The sequence below is a fragment of the Schistocerca gregaria genome, chromosome 1 (assembly GCF_023897955.1).
Source record: "Schistocerca gregaria isolate iqSchGreg1 chromosome 1, iqSchGreg1.2, whole genome shotgun sequence".
Lineage (NCBI taxonomy): Eukaryota > Metazoa > Arthropoda > Insecta > Orthoptera > Acrididae > Schistocerca > Schistocerca gregaria.
In genome coordinates, this window is record NC_064920.1 from 452447143 (window position 1) to 452469291 (window position 22149).

General features: G+C 42.1%; 1 protein-coding gene across 1 annotated transcript; it reads left to right on the forward strand.

The window, feature by feature from the left end:
• The first annotated feature begins 290 nt into the window (after nt 1–290).
• LOC126352249 (histone H2B type 2-K1-like) lies at nt 291–20232 on the forward strand. The gene is made up of 3 exons (XM_050002673.1): nt 291–518; nt 15113–15426; nt 19920–20232. The coding sequence occupies exons 1-3, from the start codon at nt 452–454 to the stop codon at nt 20154–20156; spliced, it is 618 nt and encodes a 205-aa protein (XP_049858630.1). The 5' UTR covers nt 291–451; the 3' UTR covers nt 20157–20232.
• The last annotated feature ends 1917 nt before the right edge of the window (nt 20233–22149 follow it).

The following is a 22149-nucleotide window of genomic DNA, read 5'->3' on the forward strand; positions in this document are numbered from 1 at the left end:
GTTCTGCTAAAGAATCTATTTCAACGTCTGTTCCAAATATTTGAATGGTCAAAACTAATGACGGAAGTATTTACAGATTTGTTGAAGTAATATTTTACAGTTAATTGCGTCTGTATTTTTAGTTTCTTATGTGAGTGTCTAAAAGCAAACGAAAAGCGTAAGTCGATGGTAGCAAAGATATCCTTGCACTTGCGGAGGAATAGCCAGCATTATTATACCTCCATGCTCGCACTTATTTAAACAGATGCTAGTGAAGACGATTAACCAGTTACCACAGATTTGCACGTGTTTATTCTTTATGAGGTTGACAGCTTATTGTTTGATGACGATGCTCGATAAACGTAATCTCTGCTTCAAACAAAAGCTATGTGTTGATTTAGTGCTTAGTTATATTTCTTTAAACTTTTTCTAAAAATTTTAGCAAGAAGAAAACTTTTGTAATTGGTCTATCATGAAGTCAATACGTAAGAAGTGCAGCTCACTACTCCGGAGAACCGCCGATAGCATAAGGAGCATTGGTATGTTTATTTCAGTGGTATTTTATCCATTCGCCTTTTTGCTGCTTTGCAAAAATATTTCCTCTATGCTCGAGAGCGCACGATGATAATCCGCACGGAATTATTAAAAACCGTTTCTCAAAGAGGTTCTACGATAAGAAATGTATGAATGTGGCAGAGTCTGGAGAAATATAATTTTGTCTGAGGCGTCATAACTTGTCATGTTTAAGTAGTTAGCGCATATTTGTGCATGTATATTCCTCATGCGCTTGACAGCTTATTGTTTTGTGACGTTGCGTGATAAACGTGATCTTTGCATCAAACAAAAGCCATGTGGGGACTTAGTGGTTGTTTACATCTCTTTAAGCTTTCCTTACACATTTCTTAGGGTTACTATTTTGCTTCGTGGTCTACATATTTTCTGTACGTTGGAGAAAGCGTAATGTTTGTAGGCACAGAATAATTATGAAATTTTACTGCGTGAGACATTACAACAAGAAAAGTAGAAATGTGACGATCATCTGAAGAGACTGCTACGCTGTGCCGTAATTTAATGTAGGAAGTTGTTCCGTACACTGACAAGCGTAGAAAAGTCTATATGGCTTGAACATATGATTAGAACTGTAAATATGCTTGAATTACAAAAATTGTGTGTCCATCCATAGAACGCCAGGTTTCACAAACAAATGTTTCTTTTCCGTTTCCAGCTTCAGTCAGCACGGTATGCAGAGGCGTCTCATTTCTCGAAAATGTCGTGCTTCTGAATTTTCTAAACAGAAACTGCTACAGTATTTCAACTAAAATGCGGAGTAATTTAAATGATCAGGTATCGTTTCCTGCATGGCATTCACGTGGGTGACATTTCTCTCCTACATTGTTAGCATTACAGGGACTAGAGGCTTCACTCGAAATATAAAGCGGTAGTTTGTGGGATATGTATTAGTTCTTTCGTAACAGGATGATAGGATAATTTATGCCGGATAGACCGACATATTCTTTGATAATCTGCGAACGACGCCGAAAAGTGTTACAGTTAATAATCCGCTTGTTAAAATGTTTCGTATTTCAGCTGGGAAGACACAAAGTCTTAGTTTCGTTAACATACGTAGTTATATACTTCAGTGACCAACAAAAGATTTGTGTCAACACCTGATGAGCTATAGTAGTAACCTCGATTTAGTTTGTAATATAGCGTCTTCAAAAGTACCTCTTTCATTGTTTTACTGTATTTGCTTACGTCGTAGCATAAAGAATGTTTTGTTTAGTTACGTTTTCTTTAGATTAACCCCACAAACCTGTTGGGTACGGGTGCACTTCCACTTACCAGAATATCACATCCAGAGATAATGAAAATATGACAGTAGGTTTTACACTGATATAATGAATGATGGGTTTAATTATGATTAGCAAAAGACGCAATCCGTGTCATGTGACTTAAATTTAAAAATCCCCACTCGAGCCTATCCAATTTTGATGAAATTGTTTCAGCTTGTATGTAGAGATTTTGCATGAAGCTATACCAAATTACAGCTTGATAAGCATTATGGTGAGGCCACTAGCGCGATGCTCTTGGAAAGGCTATTTTTCTCATATCGCGACAGATGTTAGTTACCGAGCTTCTATTCCTGTGGCTCATGATTTATAAATAAATTACATACTGAAACTTTGGAATCTGTTCAACTTTTCAGGTAAAACAGTTTAGTTGCTGGACACTTGCTCAGTGTGCAGCAGGTATCACAGTTTGCTGTCGAGATCTTGTGACAGATCTGGAGCACGTTTTTTAGATTGTGTCTTATCACAGAAAGACTACCTCAAGCCGATTTCTTCCTCATTCAAAACCTCCTAGCTGGTTGTAGGACTAGGCAATTGGCACCTTCATTACTCAAATAATTATTTATGTATTCAAGATTAAAGTCCATTCAAAATCGAGTTACCATCAATTCGTGTGATATTCAAAAGGATAGATCTCAAAAGAGTCCTGTCAGATTCGATTTTTCTTTGAATAATTGAAAACAGCTTATTTGGATTGATCATGAAAAGTATGTTTCATTTTGACACAAACCAGTTCAGAGACAAAGAAGTTCGAAAAACAAGCTTATGCTGCTGTTATGAGCGAGGAATGTACGTGTTTTTCTTATAAGTATAATTGAAAATACTGTGAAATCTATTAAAGCTGATATTAATTGTCGTTGGTTTTCTTAAAACAGAAATTAATTTGCCCAGCCTTTGAGCTGCTATTCTGTTAGGTTGTTTCTGCGCTATTTCGGAATTGACAATACTTCTCACCCCGCACTTTTCAGGTGAAAAACTCCAGCGTTCAACAGGTAAAGGAAGAGTCACGTGGGAGCTAGAATGAAACTATACCTTGATGTTCAAGGCCTTATTTATATGTACTGTAGAATTAGTTTTGCAAATAATTCTGGTAAAGATTTAACTTTTTTTTCAGAGACACCGAACTCCAGCATCACTGCTTTTGTAATCCAGCTTCAAGGTGACAACGTCAAAGTCTCCAATGTTTTGACTGTTTTAACAAATACAATTTTTCTTACAGTTTCTTAATCAGTATCCTATGATCTACTCGTTCAGTCCATGCCTTACATGAACTAGGTGTCTGGAAACCTTTTTGGAACAAGACTCCAGCAGCAACAATGTTATGTGCTATGCCTTCTTGAGTTTCACTTCTAGCATCCCTCAACGACTCCAGTTGAAATGTCAGAGGAAAGGTCTCAGTATCAGTTAGGCTTGCGTTGAGTGATTTCGATGGATTTAATTTTTCTGCCTCATCTTCTAATTGTGATGTTGCTGTCTACTGCGATAATACTTTTTTTGCTGGAATTATTTTCCATATGTTGAGAGCAGTTTATGACCAGATTTAACACTGCTCTTTATCATAGCTTTCAACAGATCATATGTTTGCAAAGAAAGATTTCAGAACTTCTTTTCCTCTGACTGGTTCTTCAGAGCAAAAGGATTACAACAGAATATCTGTACAATACTCTTATAAAAAAAACAACGCTTTGTGATGAAAGCATATTTGGGCATCTTGGCGAGACAATTTACTTTTTCAATAAAGCAATTGTTACTGCTTTGCCGAAAAATCTTTTACTCTCTTGAAACCTTTTTGAGAATGCAAATTTTGTCAGGTGACATACAAAATAACCTACAACCTAAATGACTGATGCAACACCGCACTGAAATGATGCCGTCAACATCGATAAAAGTACAGTTTGTTATTAACTTCCACTGGATTTTGTTTTTTAAATGTTAAACGTAAACACCTTGGATATTTTCACCTGAAAAATAGTTTCGTATTGATAGGTGACGAAAAGTGTTGTAATGAATTCCTAAACAGTACATAAACAACATAAATGAACAGTTAAACATTTCTACATCTCTGAGGCTGAGGAAATTCGTTTTCATTTTAAAACGTTGTACATCATTTTCAAATATACGTATTAGGAAAGTTTGTATGTTCTTCACTCATAATAGGCGTCAAAGCTTGTTTTTGACCTTTTTTGTTTTTCAGCGTATTTATCTCAGAATGAAACGAACTTTTCCTGATCGAACTAAACAAGTTATTTCTAATAGTGCAAAGAAAAATCAAATTTGTGAGGAGCCTTTTGAGATCTACCCTTTTGATAATAACAAGAAATTAAGATTAAATTTTTTAATCGCTTTAATCTCGGATACCTAAATAATTATCTGATAAATGAGGATGCAAGTTGCACAATCTGATTATAAGCTAGTAGGCTGCGAATGAGGAAGAAATGACCATCAGAAAGTCAGTCTATTGTAGGATATTAGCTGCAAAAACGTGATCCAAATTTGTCACAAGTTTCATAGGCTACTTCTGCAGCAAACTGTGACAGATCCGCTACAAACGGATTTTATGTTTTATTTTAAGAAAATTAAAAGCTGTAACTGATTTTTACAACTTTTCAGGTTATGAGTATTCAAGAAGTCCACACATTCTTCGAGCATAGTAGCTGTCAACCCATGTTCATGAACTGCCTTATTTAGTTTTAGCTGGTCTTCTCGAAAATAAAACAAACTTTTCCTGATCAAAAATAATAATCTCCTTTCAATAGACTAAATAATACTAAATTTGAAAGGGCACTTTCCAGTTGTATTCTTTTTAAAATCGGACAAAAGTGATGATTACATTTTTAAACAGATTTCAGTCTGGGGCGTCTCAGTAATTACTCGAGTAATCAAGATGCACAGGCTTATAGCATGGTGCGAATGAGGGAAAAAACGGTTTCAGAATGTCATTCTGTCGAAAGATATTAGCTCCGAAAACTTGATCCAAATTAGACACTTTATGAGCTACTTGGTCAGCTAATTGTGACACATGCACTGTAAACTGAGGGCATGTTAAACAACTGGGCTATTTTCCGCAACAAGTTGAACAGATTCACCAACTTTCAGCATGGAGGTCACCGTAGATCATGAGCCACAGTAAAGCAGACTTGGCGATGTATTCATATCCTCCGCAATATAAAAAAAAGGCCTTTAAAAATGTGTGGCATGTCGCTCCTCCATATTATTTATTAAACTACGATTTGTTTGGGTTTAATGTAAGGCATATACATACATCCTGTAAAAATTTCATCAAAATTAGAAGGGGATGAATGGTGACTCTTAAACCATTTTACATGGAATGACTTAATATATTTTTTTCCGTTTTTCATCGAATGAATTGTACTGACAGACATCTTCATATGTTATTTGTATTCCATTTTACTTTTAGTTCATTGTTTTCAGTCTCTCATTATATTTAATAAACTAAATGTGTGGGCAGTATCAAAGATAAGCCATATTTTACATGAAATGTATTCGCGGTAGCGAATACGGAAAACCATCAGCTGTATAGACTTTAAATCTTGAACCGGAAATATGACGACACTTAAAATGTGAAACTCTAACGTCTAAAGCACACATCTTTCCAAACATAATTTTGTTGGCACTGCAACGTATAACCTCAACAGTTAAACACAGTCGCATAATCAACTAATATGTATCACACAACATTAATAGCTGCTGAAGTACCCTGACAGTATGTGCTGCAGTATTTCTTCAAGCAAGCTACAAGACACCATACTTAATTTTATGGAAAAACACCAAGAGATTTTTGAAATTTTTTACACGTAATGATGATGTGGTGTGCTTAAGGGCCCTTTTGACGATAGTGAATGTTGTGTTTGTAGATTTTATTGGATTTGTAGGGGGCGTTGTAATTTGTGACGGTGCTGTCACAATCGTTGTCGTGATGCAGTTCTTGCTAAATAGCTGTCTGTACTCATACCAGTTTTTTGCTTTCTTTACAATGCTTTTCAGCTGAGCTGTATAGATCAAGTGGATAGAAGAGAATTTGTGACGGCAGCCGTTGGCCCTTATTAGAGACGTAGAGAACAATCGATAGACATCGTAAACAAAATGGTGACTATACACATTTCGTTAAGGATACTTCGAAAGGCAAAAAGCAGATACAGCTCTGATTACGAGAATTGTTACATTTGGAAATAAATAGTTCTAATTACAACTATTATGACCAGTCAGATATAAGTAAGAGAAACATTCCTTGGAAATAAAGCGAGTCTACTAAAGCTAAACAAGTTTACAACGGTAATAGGCATCAGCACACAGTACTAAAGCAGAAAACGTTTTCGGAAATAGACCGCAGTACGTGTCGGAACAAACTCTTCAGGTCAAAGTTCAAGTGGAGACCGCTACACGTCGTTCAGAATGCATTTACTTGACAGTAAGAAATCAGATAGTTATCACAAGAAGAACTTCAACACTTTACGAAAAGAAAAAGAATCAATATCGTAAAAAGGCACTGTAGCTTTAGTGGGAACCATGATAAACGGTACAAATTAAAATACGCATATACAAGGTGGTCAGAGACAGTCTGAAAAATTTGTATGGGTGTTGTAGGATAGGTTGTAGCAAGAAATAATTGCTTCGAAAATAATCGATACGTTGCACCTTTACCAAGTTAGCCCGGAAGTTAGCCAATCAGGCCGTTACGTGTGCAGATTCAAGTGGCCCGTCAGAGACGGTATCGAAAACGTGTTCTTCGCTTAGTTTCCTAAAGTAAAGGATGTTAAGGATTCGACTATCATCACAGCAAAATAGCACATTACGTTCGATGCAAGGTGAACATAAAAAGCAGAATAACACAGAAAAGTGAGCACACCTGCCGCAGTCTGAGGATGAAATAACTGTAAATGTACGTTTGAAGTACAGCATTGTATGGTAATGAATCACGGACAGGTGGAAAACAGGAACAGAAGAGAATGGAAGCATTTGAGATGTGGTTCTACAGATGACTGTTGACAGTTAGGTGGACAGGCAAGATATGGAATCAGTATATTCTCCGCATAATTGGCGAAAAGGGGAACGTACGAAAACAGTGACAAGAAGAAGGGACAGGTTGATAGGACATGTGTTATGACATAAGGGTATAACTCTCATAGTTCTGGATGGAGCAGTGAAGGGTAAAAACTGCAGTGGGAGACACAGACGAAACAAGTAATTGAGGATGTAGGGAGCAAGTGATACCCTGCTTTGAAGACGTTGGCACAAAAGATAAAATTGTGGCGCGCTGCATCGGGTCTGTCAGAAGACTGATATCTCAACTAGAAATTTGGAAATTTGGGTTAGTACACGTCCAAAAGCACCAACTTATCGCAGTTTTCCCGTTAGATTGAATACTTATTACTTATAAGTGAAGACATTAAACTGTGGATGTTGCACATATACTATAGGACATCCACAGTTAGTGCTATCCGTTAATAATTGTGAAGTTGTTCTACCAGGATGCAATGAAAATATCAGTGAAAATATATAATTATTATTATGAGTTTGTACGATTCCAAAAATGATGTTTTCTATTTTCGCGCTTTAGGAAACAGTAATGTCATGGTTGCCTTTTTAAAATAAATTTTGTCTTGCATTTAGGACTTGCGGTTAACTCGACAAAGTTGACGGATTGCAACCTGATTTACCAAGTAGTTTCACCATGCAGACACAGTTACTTCATATATTAATTTCAGTACAGTATAGCTCAATATTGCACACAACATAAAATGAAAACAGAGAAGATGTAAATTATTTCGTTGCAAGCTAAAATTTTTGAAAAATCCACAGAGGTTAATACACTTCCTAACAAAAAAGAGAAATCCCCAGAAGGCACAGGAGTGTGAAAATGGCCCGACTGCCACGGAACGTCAGGGCAGGCGTAATCGTCAGGATTCCAGTCGGACACCACGAGAGAGGATCGCCGTTTTGTGCATGAAGCACATCGTAAACCCTTCATATCCGCGCCTGTCATCCCAGAGCAGTGAAGGACTCCCAGCAACATTCCGTGCCATCCACACCATTGGTGGGAGATTTGCAGCGGCCAGACTGGGGGAACTACGGTCCCGTATGTACATAGGTGCTGTTGACACCACAACACAAACAGCTGAGTTTTAAATGGTTCCGTGACTAGGAATCAAATACTGCTGATGAATGGCGCCACACCGTGTTCAGGGATGAATCGCAATTCCGTACTACCCTGAAGGACCATTGTTTGTGAGTATGTCGACGACCTGGGGAGGTGTCTCATTGCTGCAGTGTTTTGGAGAGGGGCATAAGTGTTACCCTAGGCGTCACTGTGTAGGGAGCCATTGGGAATGAGGTCAGGCCATGGCTGGTAGTGACTGAGGGATGTATTACGGGACCATGGCATATCATAGACATTGTCCGTTCTTATGTGCAACCTCTCATGCGACAATAACGTGATGGAATTTTACAATAGAATAATAGTCGTCCTCACACTGCATGTGTGCCTATGAACTCTCTGCGTGAAGCTGCGCTACTCCCAGCGCCACCAACATTCCCAGATCTGACCTCGATAGGATGCATGGGGGATCATCTCGTACTTCAGTTCTATCCAAGGACCAGTATACGGGATACCAAAGACTATTTACAACTTTGAGCCTTTTGTCTCAGGAGAGAATATAACTGTTTCATGATATATTTACCAAATGACTCAGTCCATGCATCCACGGCAGAATGGATCCAATTTCACCCTTAGAAGTGGGCTAATACTGCAAGTACTTTGCAAATTTCACTCGATTTTGTAGTAGCTGAAGTAACAGCACCTACGCTCTCATCCCGTGAAATTTGGCTCCTTTTCCATATCCGCTACTGAGTGCTTCACTTTTTTGTCAGGCAGTGTACACATCACACAATTCATTTCATTTATTTAGGGCTGTGCAAGTAGAGAACAAGCCACGTCACATAGCGTTGTCACCTAATATACACAGTAAGTATACTTTATAGCCGCTATAAATCGTGAATCAGGACTAGGCAGCAACTCGAAACCGATCCTAAAATTATGTACTGTGAGGAGACAAGGCTTTAAACTTAACACCAGGAATTGGAAAAGGAGGAGCATATCACACCAGTCTCTAAAATTCACAGGTATTGCGGCTGGAACAGACAGACTTACACATTCCAGTAATCTAGATCATACTGTATGATGCTTCAGAAGTAATCAATGCCACAGTCTACAATGAAGGAGGCATTTGCATCAGCACTGGCATGGTGTGTACTTAATCTAGCAGCAACTTTACTCTAAATCACTGTATTAATCTAGCAGCAACTTTACTCTAAATCACTGTAGCGAAACAAAATTGAAACAGCGCAGTGGAGCTTCATATCGGAAGAACGCTGTCGAGTATAAGTGCCTATTTTTGTCAGTTTAATTTGACATCTTTTCATGTTTTTTTCAGTTTCGTTGAAATATATTAGTTTTGTCAAGCTAAGTTCTTCAATATCATTTATCTGTAACAGTGGTTTTGTTTTATTCATGTATTCGTAATTATTCATTAGCACTGCACAATTACGTTTGTCTGCTATTTCAGCTATTGTCCCGCATTCTTGAAGTTCTTTTTTTATATTCTTAATTGTTAGTGCTTCTTTGTTATCTCTCTTTTCGTTTCTACGGATTTCCTTGTTTTGATGAAGCCATCTTTTTTTGGTGTCCTGTCAATTTTCGAACTAGTCCTGTGTTTACGTATATGTCATGGTTTTCGTTTTCTTCTTCTTCTTGTGCTACAAAATATTCAGTGCCTATTATGATTCCTTGATGCCTGTATTTGTTAATTCACACTTTTTAATGTTGTATTTAAGCGTTTTAGCTAACAAATTTATTCTGCTTCGGTTAGTTGTTTGTCTCTGGGATTCATGACTTTTAGGTAAAATGTGCGTATCAAAATGTGTTCCTGTGTCAGTGTGTGCGGTATGTTCTCCTGCAGTTGTTTTCTTGGGAGTATATTTAATTTCCTCTTTGTTCCTTCTGCTGTTCTGTTGATGTTCTCTTAGCTGTCTGTCCTACAAACAGTACACTATCTTGTTTAGTTCAGACTGTTTTGCATGCTGTTGCTTTATTGAATTATTTAAACAAGATCTTTGTGTTGTTACTTTAATTTCGGTTTTTCTTGAGAATCTCTTGAGAGAACTGTGTTCGAAGATGACTGCCTGATCATTATGGTATTGCCGACGTACATCTCACGTAATGATCATGACTTTTGGATCAGAGAGACAAGGGCGTGTACACTGGTATATAAACATCATTTTCCTTCGCTCAGCAAGCAGAATGAGTATGGAAAATATCGATTCCACTGGCATGGTGTAACCTCCGACATTCATTGTGCCGTGGCCTGAAGAATGTTCACGTGGATGTAAATGAACGAAATAACATAGACATAAGGATGTCAGAATGCAAATAAGTGCAAAAGATTTACAGTAAGAAATTATCGCGTTCAACTCTATCAAATATATAAGCCCCACGAGTAGCTCCAGGCACAACACAAAAAACAATGTAAATCGCGTAATTCGTAATCACGAATTAGTAATTGGAATTCCAGTAACTCACATTGTTGTCAATGTAAATGTGGTCACGAAGCAAGGGGAACGCGCTTGAAAACAGAAATGTCATCAGGTACTTTCAGGGTGTGCTAGCAAGAATGAGCAATATTCAGGGATCTGAGAGGAATGATCATCCGAAGCAGAAATATCTTCTAAAAATGGGCTCTAAAATGAGCATCTTAAGAAGAATGAGCAATTCATTTTCGATACAGTGAAACAAATCTTTTAAAACCTCTTTGCTTTCCACATTTTGGGAAGTTGTGGTATGGACCAGAGCAAGAAAAAAAAGTCCAATAATCAAGGTCTGTAAGGTGTATACCTAAAGAGCTACGAGGACTTGTTCATCTTTGCTAATTTGAAATACATCTATTTTACTGAATAAGTGCTCATATCTCTGATGTTATGCATTTTAGAGCTCATTTTATTAAACTTTTTTTGCTTCGAATGATCCTTTCGGTAACATCCCAAAATTTTGACCATTCCTCTTTGGACAACCTGTACATGTGTGCTTATGTATGCCAAAAATCTTTGGAAATTTTACAGGGTGCCATGAAAGAAATTTAGTATGGAAACCACGTTCATAGGAGAGGATGATTTGTCTACGCAGGCAACTAGCTCCATCTTCTCCACTGGCAATGATGGCAAGGATCACTGATTAACAAACAACATTTCGAGTCGTTGCGGCTACAGTTTATCAGCGTATAAATCAAGGTTTGCTTCGGAAAGTGCAGCCTAGTGGCAGGTATCGGCGCCTGTAAGTTCGACGTTCAGTCATTACAGTCGTTGGATGACGTTTCCGGACGTGGTTTTCTATCCTCGATTTGTTCCTCAAAACGCACTCACCTATCCTTCGAAGTTTGTCACAACATTTCTGGGCACCTTTACAGAGAAGGAAGCAGGTAATTCACAAAATTAGACAACAGAAACCAACTTACAGCTCAGAAGAAACTGCTCTTGGTTTTTTTTAAGTCTGCCTGCATACTGCCGTGTCCCGGTACCATATACTCTTCCAAAGACATGGGCACATACTGTCTCCACCAACGATCCTACGTCACATCACTTGACAACATGCACATGCACAAAGGACAACATGCACATGCCGAAGACGTCATTTAGCACCACAGATATCTATACTGCCACGAGTGACACACTTACAAGAGAATAATGTCAATAACCAAAGTGAGAAAAGATATTAAGTTAAACATATCACTACAGCGTAGTTCGTAAGTACCTCCGGTGTATCAGGAAACTACAAGACATACACCAATCAGTGGCTAGGCCATATCTCAAAGTTTGTACTCGTAATACACTCCTGGAAATTGAAATAGGAACACCGTGAATTCATTGTCCCAGGAAGGGGAAACTTTATTGACACATTCCTGGGGTCAGATACATCACATGATCATACTGACAGAACCACAGGCACATAGACACAGGCAACAGAGCATGCACAATGTCGGCACTAGTACAGTGTATATCCACCTTTCGCAGCAATGCAGGCTGCTATTCTCCCATACAGACGATCGTAGAGATGCTGGATGTAGTCCTGTGGAACGGCTTGCCATGCCATTTCCACCTGGCGCCTCAGTTGGACCAGCGTTCGTGCTGGACGTGCAGACCGCGTGAGACGACGCTTCATCCAGTCCCAAACATGCTCAATGGGGGACAGATCCGGAGATCTTGCTGGCCAGGGTAGTTGACTTACACCTTCTAGAGCACGTTGGGTGGCACGGGATACATGCGGACGTGCAATGTCCTGTTGGAACAGCAAGTTCCCTTGCCGGTCTAGGAATGGTAGAACGATGGGTTCGATGACGGTTTGGATGTACCGTGCACTATTCAGTGTCCCTTCGACGATCACCAGAGGTGTACCGCCAGTGTAGGAGATCGCTCCCCACACCATGGTGCCGGGTGTTGGCCCTGGTGCCTCGGTCGTATGCAGTCCTGATTGTGGCACTCACCTGCACGGCGCCAAACACGCATACGACCATCATTGGCACCAAAGCAGAAGCGACTCTCATCGCTGAAGACGACACGTCTCCATTCGTCCCTCCATTCACGCCTGTCGCGACACCACTGGAGGCGGGCTGCACGATGTTGGGGCGTGAGCGGAAGACGGCCTAACGGTGTGCGGGACCGTAGCCCAGTTTCAAGGAGACGGTTGCGAATGGTCATCGCCGATACCCCAGGAGCAACAGTGTCCCTAATTTGCTGTGAAGTGGCGGTGCGGCCCCTACGGCACTGCGTAGGATCCTACGGTCTTGGCGTGCATCCGTGCGTCGCTGCGGTCCGGTCCCAGGTCGACGGGCACGTGCACCTTCCGCCGACCACTGGCGACAACATCGATGTACTGTGGAGACCTCACGCCCCACGTCTTGAGCAATTCGGTGGTACGTCCACCCGGCCTCCCGCATGCCCACTATACGCCCTCGCTCAAAGTCCGTCAACTGCACATACGGTTCACGTCCACGCTGTCGCGGCATGCTTCCAGTGTTAAAGACTGCGATGGAGCTCCGTATGCCACGGCAAACTGGCTGACACTGAGGGCGGCGGTGCACAAATGCTGCGCAGCTAGCGCCATTCGACGGCCAACACCGCGGTTCCTGGTGTGTCCGCTGTGCCGTGCGTGTGATCATTGCTTGTACAGCCCTCTCGCAGTGTCTGGAGCAAGTATGGTGGGTCTGACACACCGGTGTCAATGTGTTCTTTTTTCCATTTCCAGGAGTGTACGTACGTAGCTGAAGAGCGGACCACTAGGGGGCAGGTGTGTAAGAACATACAGACGAATCATTCCGTTAAATTATACTACTGGCCATTAAAATTGCTGCACCAAGAAGAAATGCAGATGATAAATGGGTATTCATTGGACAAATATATTATACTAGAACTGACATGTAATTACATTTTCACGCACTTTGGGTATATAGATCCTGAGAAATCAGTACCCAGAACAACCACCTCTGGCCGTAATAATGGCCTTGATACGCCTGGGCATAGAGTTGAACAGAGGTAGGATGTTGTGTACAGGTACAGCTGCCCATGCAGCTTTAACACGATTCCACAGGTCACCAAGAGAAGTGACTGGCGTATTGTGACGAGCCAGTTGCTCGGCCACCATTGACCAGACGTTTTCAGTTGGTGAGAGATCTGGAGAATGTGCTGGGCAGAGCAGCAGTCGAACATCATCTGTCTCCAGAAAGGCCCGTACAGGACCTGCAACATGCGGTCGTGCATTATCCATCTGAAATGTAGGGTTTCGCAGGAATTGAATGAAGGTTAGAGCCACGGGTCGTAACACATCTGAAATGTAACGTCCACTGTTCAAAGTGCCGTCAATGCGAAGAAGAGGTGACCGAGACGTGTAACCAATGGCATCCCATACCATCACGCCTAGTGATACGCCAGTATGGTGATGACGAATACACGCTTCCACTGTGCGTTCACCGCGATGTCGCCAAACACGGATGCGACCATCATGACATGATTTGGTAAACAGGACCTGGATTCATCCAAAAAATGACGTTTTGCCACTCGTGCACCCAGGTTCGTCGTTGAGTACACCATCGGAGGTGCTCCTCTCTGTGATGCAGCGTCAAGGGTAACCGCAGCCATGTTCTCCGAGCTGATAGTCCATGCTGCTGCAAACGTCGTCGAACTGTTCGTGTAGATGGTTGTTGTCTTGCAAACGTCCCCATCTGTTGACTCACGGATCGAGACGTGGCTGCACGATTCGTTACAGCCATGCAGATATGACTGGCATTTCGACTGCTAGTGATATGAGGCCGTTGAGATCCAGCACTGCGTTCCACATTACCCTTCTGAACCCACCGATTCCATATTCTGTTAAGAGTCATTGGATCTCGACCAACGCTAGCAGCAATGTCACGATACGATAAACCGCAATCGCGATAGGCTACAATCCGACCTTTATCAATGCCAGAAACCTGATGGAAGGCAATTCTCCTCCTTACACGAGGCATCACATCAACGTTTCACCAGGCAACGCCGGTCAACTGCTGTTTGTGTATGAGAAATCGCTTGGAAACTTTCCTCATGTCAGCACGTTGTAGGTGTCGATACTGGGGCCAACCTTGTGTGAATGCTCTGAAAAGCTAATCATTTGCATGTCACAGCATCTTCTTCGTGTCGGTTAAATTTCGCGTCTGTAGTACGTCATCTTAATGGTGTAGCAATTTTAATGGCCTGTAGTGTAGTTCGTGACGGCAGATGGGCAATCCGATGAACAGGTTACATCTACCCTGGTAGCAGCAGTGACTTGCACGTTCGTTCTCTTCCATCAATGTTGGCGTCTGGTACGTCTCAAAAGGTGTCCATATTGAGCACCGGTAATGAAGTGATGCTCTATCAACTGCTACATGTCTATTTTCGTATGTCTTTAGTTTACATATAGTTGTCTTACTTAGTACTTACGAATAAACGTGTAGAGACTATGCCACAGATAGGAAATAAAGACAGCGATTTTGTAGTCTACACAGACGTGGATGTTGACTGACAGACTTATTTTCGCTACGTGAATTGAGGATGTACCTTATGCATACACATCGTTCATTGTAGCTGTACGTTAGTAAAATTACGCCCACTACATAATAAACTGAAATGTTACAAATTTAGGAATAGACGTGCCGACGGCTCGCGCGGCTACAGTAGAATGTGACAACTGTGTTGCCGCGCAGTGCGGCCGGGTGGGACGCCAGACACTTCAACCGATGCGAGCTGCAGCGATGTCGGCGACAGCAGCGTCACTCCGGAGAAGCTGGCGCCGGGCCTGCGCTGCGCTGGCGACGCGTCGGCCCACCCCAGCGGCGGCGGAGGCGGCGACGGCGACGTGCGGCGGAGGCGGCGGCAGCGGCGGAAGAAGGGGCGCACGCAGCGCCAGATACGCTCGTACGCGCGATACGTGCGCTCCCTCATGCGCACCATACACCCCAGGAGGCGCATCTCCAAGGCCGCCATCGCCGTCATGGACTCCTTTCTGTCCGACATGCAGGCACGTCTCTCACTGTTAAAACACCAGTACCTCTTGGGCGGCCATCGAAATGAGTCTTGCGGGTCTAATCAGGAATTCGTGCGACCTGAGCTTCTGAGCCATATTTTTTAAGAAAATGCATCGACTGCTAACAGCCCATTACAAAAACGCCAAGTAACGTTATGAGCTTCCTAAAAGCATAGTTCTCCTGTTTTGTTACAAACAAAAATACTTAAACAAACAGTGAAGTGTTAAGACGTACTTAATTTAAATTGCGTTTGGTAAATTTGGTCGTGGGCTAGTAAAGCTACCTCACGAGCAGAGGAATGAGCAGCGCTATCCCTGAGGAATTAGGGGATGTGACAGGGAGATGTTTTACTGTTTGTCTTCCATTGCTAACAAGTCATGGGCGTGCGAAACTGTTACGATGAGTTACTGTGGTATAAATTTTGACGTAGAAGTAATTTGGATTCGTGAATACACATTACAGAGACGATCGTCTCCATAGGCTGTATAACCGGTTCAGTTTACAATTTCCACTTTATATCGGCACGCTGCCAACTATTGGCGTGCGTTGCTATTGGTTGTTTCGGATGACGCACGAACGGTATAACTCCGCTCAGTGACAATGTGGCCCGGTTTGTGAACTTTACTTGCTATACGTGCAGCAGCTAAAACAAGTATACATTACTTGCTATACGTGCAGCAGCTAAAACAAGTATACATTATGTTGACACTTTATTGCACATACAAGTAGTCGAAATGAAGAATAATAATATAAAACTGTTGTTTTACAATGGAATAATGCGGCCGTGAGTGCGTTTAGGAGACAATGGTACATTCGCTTTTACTGTTTGTTTCTACAGGAAAATGTACGAAATGAAAGAAAAAAGAAACTTGTTTTACTATCTAATAAGTGAAGCAAACGTATAACTTATTTTCTGTTAACACATTCTTCTACAGAGAATCTGGAAAAATCAAAAAGCCTCTGTTTTTGTATGTAGTTATTGGGCATGCATGATATAAAAATACTTTCGCTGTTAATACATTATTCTGCAGGACATAATAGAGAAATTTTGGTGTACAATGTAGTAACTGACAGAGAGGTGCCTACTGAGGGGCATCGCCTTTTGAAATAGTGTAGACGGTAGTGTATGTTAGGGTCCCAGGTATCGCATCCTGGATCGATTCATGCTAGTGAGCCATCGTTCTGACGAAAAAAAAAATAGTTTTCGGGATTTCACGCTAGTATTTATACTATAATAAAGCACATACTGTCAGCTGAAGTAATGCAGTGGAAATACGTATGCTTACCGTGCAAGAGGTTGTGCGTTCAAGTCTTGACAGGAGATAAAACTCTGTTTATATTTTCGGATCTTTCTCGAAATGACTTCATCACTATATTATCAAACCTGGCTGTAAAAAATACATTTTTGATCGCATTACACAATCAGAAGAAACAGATCATTCTATTTTCGTGTTTTAATCAGTACATCAGCTTTTTCAAACTTTTCAATATTACGATGGATAAAAAATAATTAAAATCACATACAGAAGGATTCCAAATGAAAAAATAAAGACAGGAACGAAAAATGTGACTTAATGAAAAACATTAATACAATGTTTTCAACAACCTTTAATCCATGTGCAAGGGCAGAACAACTAGTTCTTCTGAACACAATTCTATCTCATCTGCTGACTGAATAGAGCTATTGTCGATGTCCGAAGCCGCTGTCTCTGTCTAGTTTGAATCTGCCTCGTCCGATATATCCTCAGAATGAGGCAACGAAATTTCACACTCACTGTCTGGCTAAAGTTGAATAATTACGCTCTCAATAGCTTCGTCCATCAGCGCGCCTCTGTGCCAGTATTCGCTCATTATAGTTCGCATTTTATCACACGCCTTCTTCCTGTCGTCATTCGTAATGCTCTGTATTGAACACATTGTCATTTGTTTGCTGGCAAACGGTAGCGCTGCCGACGTCGCTCCATGAAACTTTCGGTTTCATTACATTCCCGTTATGTTCGATGGGGTTCAGAAGACGGTTGTAGGGTAGAGGGAGTAACACTGAGCCCTTCACCGGATTCCTTTAGTACTCTATCTATCGCATATACTGGCGCCGTTTGTGATGTTTCTCAACTTCCAAGAGTTAGTTGCTTATTACATTTGCATCTACATACATGCTATAGAATCCACCATAAAGTGCGTTGCAAACAGTACCCTACACCACAACTAGACGTTTCCTTTCCTATTCTATTCAAGGAAAGAGCCTCCGTATGAGTCCTAATTTCTGGTATCATATCTTTGTGGTCGCTAGCAAAATGTATGTTGGCGGCAGTACGGTCGTTCTGCAGTCAGCTTTAAATGCCAGTTCTCTAACTTCCTCAATAGTGTTATTCGAAATAAATGTCTTCCTCCTTCCATGGATTCCCACCTGAGCTTCCGAAGCATATCCGGACACATGCGTGTTGATCGAACCTACCGGTAACAAATCTAGTAGCTCGCCCGTGAATTCTTCCATGTATTCCTTCAGTCATACCTGGTGCAGATCCCAAAAATATGATCAGTACTCAAGAATACGTCGCACTAGAATCGTATATGAGGCCTCATTGACAGATAAATCACACTTTCCTAAAAATTCTCCCAATAAACCGAAGCCAACCAGTTGACTTCCCTACCACAGTCTCCACATGCTCTATCCACTCTATATCGCTCCGCAACGTTAATACCAGGTATTTAAATGATGTGACTGTGTCAAGCAGGACACCGCTGACATGCCCTGCAGGCATTATCTTCGATAGATACCGTGACTGTGTCAAGCAGGACACCGCTGACATGCCCCGCAGGCATTAGCTTCGATAGATACCTGGGAAAACATCAGACAACTCCCGAGGGCCAATGATTTTACGTGCAGGTTGTGGAGAGTTTCGGCAGGCACCGGGTCTCTAATAAAAGCTTCTTTTACCTTTAAAATTTTTCAACTATATTAACTTGATTTAAAATAGCAAGTGAACAATCGCTATCATGAACAGCAAGATCCGCAATATATTTTCTAAATGAAAGTTCCTGAAGTATTTTTTAACAGATGAAGGAACAGCTCTCAGAATCAGTATACAACGCTTAAAACTCAAAATTCCTTTCGAAGCAAAGGAAAAATACAGATTGCTTAAAGCAAGGTTTAATACGCCACATGACAATACATATTTTTTCTAGATGCCACTTTTGATCTCTAAAGGCAATAAAATATTGATCACAAAATTTTGATTAAAACAATAACTTAAATGCAATGAAATCTGATTACTATCAATGTACACTCAAATCCGTAGACTTCGATGCGCATCTTATCACAAAATATTTTCCTTCCTTTTAAACGCTTTATACCATAAACCAACCTACATGTGATGCATACAACACCCTACATCTACATCTACATTTATACTCCGCAAGCCACCCAACGGTCTGTGGCGGAGGGCACTTTACGTGCCACTGTTATTACCTCCCTTTCTTGTTCCAGTCGCGTATGGTTCGTGGGAAGAACGACTGCCTGAAAGCCTCCGTGTGCGCTCAAATCTCTCTAATTTTACATTCGTTGTCTCCTCTGGAGGTATAAGTAGGGGGAAGCAATCTATTCGATACCTCATCCAGAAACGCACCCTCTCGAAACCTGGACAGCAAGCTACACCGCAATGCAGAGCGCCTCTCTTGCAGAGTCTGCCACTTGAGTTTGCTTAACATCTCCGTAACACTATCACGCTTACCAAATAACCGTGTGACGAAACGTGCTGCTCTTCTTTGATCTTCTCTATCTCCTCTGTCAACCCAAACTGGTACGGATCCCACACTGATGAGCAATACACAAGTATAGGTCGAACGAGTGTTTTGTAAGCCACTTCCTTTGTTGATGGACTACATTTTCTAAGGACTCTCCCAATGAATCTCAACCTGGCACCCGCCTTACAAACAATTAATTTTATATGATCATTCCACTTCAAATTGTTCCGTACGCACATTCCCAGATATTTTACGGAACTAAATTGCAAACTCAATTTAAACGAGAATTTTTTAGACTTAGAGCGAACTACTTTGGAGAGGTGATATTTGAGTTCTGAACTTCACATAACATCACTATGAAACAATAAAAGAATCAGATTGCCACGCGCTCTCCGTGTAATTTTGTACAGTATGTGCAACTTACTTTCTCAAATCCGTACTTACAAATTGTAACGTAAATATCTTCCTCAGACAGTGAAAAGAAACAAAACTACTCAACCTCACTTAATAACTAGACAAGTCGCACCTAGGCAGGCGTACAGTCACAGGCCGCAAACGATTCGTCTGACTGGATCGGTATTCAGTGCGATCAGCAATGGATCATACTGATCTGTGATTTTCCCACGCACGAGCAGCCTGTCGCTTGCGGCCCACGCTCGCGTGTGACGCCCATTGCAACCCCACAACAGCAACAACTGTCGGCAGTTGCAATATGGCCTGAAAGAGTGACTGTATGCGGCAGGTGCGGCTGAGCGAGGAGGCGCGTCGGTTGTGTCGCAAGGCGGGCCGGCGCACGCTGAAGGCGTCGGACGTGTGCGCCGCGGTGCAGCTGCTCCTGCCAAAGGAGCTGGCTGTGCACGCGCGGCGCGAGGCGGAGGCCGCGCTGCAGCTGGCCGCCGCCAGCAGAGCCACGGCCGGCGACAAGGCGGGGGCGGCGGCGGCCGCCAGGACGCGCTCCCAGTCGCTGCCGCCCTCCTGACCTCCCGTTTTCCCTCTGTCTGTGTCTTACTGTTGTGCGTCTTGTTCTAATAAAGATAAGTAGAGTTAGGCAATCATTCTCTTTCTGGACTATCTCTCCACAGCGCTCCCGTGCAGTCGGGTGGAGTACCACTCGCGGCATCGCACAGAGTCAGAACACTCTTAAGGACCCCATACACATTCGGACGAACCTGGCCTCTCATCCCCCCCCCTCCTCCAACCCGCTCTACTCATTGGGTGTGCCCGTACCCCTTTCGCCCATGTGTTGGTGATGGGTAGGACTGGCCCTAATTGATCGCCTATACAGGGTGTTACAAAAAGGTACGGCCAAACTATCAGGAAACATTCCTCACACTCAAAGAAAGAAAATATGTTATGTGAACATGTGTCCGGAAACGCTTACTTTCCATGTTAGAGCTCATTTTATTACTTCTCTTCAAATCACATTAATCATGCAATGGAAACACACAGCAACAGAACGTACCAGCGTGACTTCAAGCACTTTGTTGCAGGAAATGTTCAAAATGTCCTCCATTAGCGAGGATACATGCATCCACCCTCCATCGCATGGAATCCCTGATGCGCTGATGCAGCCCTGGAGAATGGCGTATTGTATCACAGCCGCCCACAATAAGAGCACGAAGAGTCTCTACATTTGGTACCGGGGTTGCGTAGACAAGAGCTTTCAAATTCTGCGATAAATGAAAGTCAAGAGGGGTGAGGTCAGGAGAGCGTGGAGGCCATGGAATTGGTCCGCCTCTATCAATCCATCGGTTACCGAATCTGTTGTTGAGGAGCGTACGAACACTTCGACTGAAATGTGCAGGAACTCCATCGTGCATGAACCACATGTTGTGTCGTACTTGAAAAGGCAAATGCTCTAGCAGCACAGGTAGATTTTCCTGTCCACCTACGCTCCATTGAGCGTAGGTGGACGAAACTAAAATGAGCTCTAACATGGAAATTAACATAACATCTTTCCTTTATTTGTGTGTGAGGAATGTTTCCTGAAAGTTTGTCCGTACCTTTTTGTAACACCCTGTACACAGGCGATGTGATCACGACCTGGTGGCTGAGTCAGCACCCAACCTTACCCCTCTGGGTGAGCCTCTGGCTAATGATCGGACTCCCCAGAGAGTGGATTTGCCACTACCCACCATCCCCCTCTACGTGGGTAATGGGCTTATGTTCGGATTCCCTGCTGAGTGAGTCTGCTCTAGCAACTCATATGCTTGTGGGCGATGGGCTCACGGTTTGACCCGTAGCTAGCCATGACCACTACCTGCCACTCCACAATCCGTCAGTGCAGGCAGGTAAGATCGGCAGAGTAGTCGCCGTTGTCCACGCACAGTAAGACAGGTCAGCGAGCAGGTCGGCGCGTCAGTCACCACACTGGACACGCTGTGAATGGGTATCTTTAGCACCATGAGGTGCGCGAGCCAAATTACGCAACATAATGCTATGTAGACTTCCTCCGAAACGTATTTTGACGGACTGGGATTGTTTCTCTGCTTTGGTGTACATATACTATCGTGCTAAAGAAGTGTCACCGACCTCGCTTTTATTCACAAATCGGTTAAAATAGTCGTTTCTTCTACACCAGTAATGAACGCCTTGTAGCATTCTAGAAACTTTCAAAAGTCTCTCAGATCTGGCCACTGAATGGAAAAAACGAGCACCGAGAACAATCACTACTCGTCTCGAACAGGTTTATAGTATATCATCCATAAACAAAACTGGCTGACACCGTAAATTTGAAAGTAAGAACGACACACATAGAAACAGCACAATTATCTACTGGAAAAAATGAAATTCAATCACTTCTACAGGCTAATTCCGTTACGATGATACAAATTTTTAGGGATGGTGGAGAAGGCTTCACTTTGAAGTATGGGAAACGATCGACTCAAAAGTTATAAGTTAAAATCGTTCTCATACATCTGACTGGAATACATGTACTGGTATTTTTGTTGCTAAGAGTGTACGGTAGGCAA

What these genes read in the sequence shown, in the direction of transcription:
- LOC126352249 (XM_050002673.1), top strand. Translation starts at nt 452, where the DNA reads ATGAAGTCAATACGTAAGAAGTGCAGCTCACTACTCCGGAGAACCGCC. An exon ending in CGATAGCATAAGGAGCATTG is followed by an intron (nt 519 to 15,112) that starts GTATGTTTATTT and finishes GTTGCCGCGCAG; the next exon opens with TGCGGCCGGGTGGGACGCCA. An exon ending in CCTTTCTGTCCGACATGCAG is followed by an intron (nt 15,427 to 19,919) that starts GCACGTCTCTCA and finishes TGTATGCGGCAG; the next exon opens with GTGCGGCTGAGCGAGGAGGC.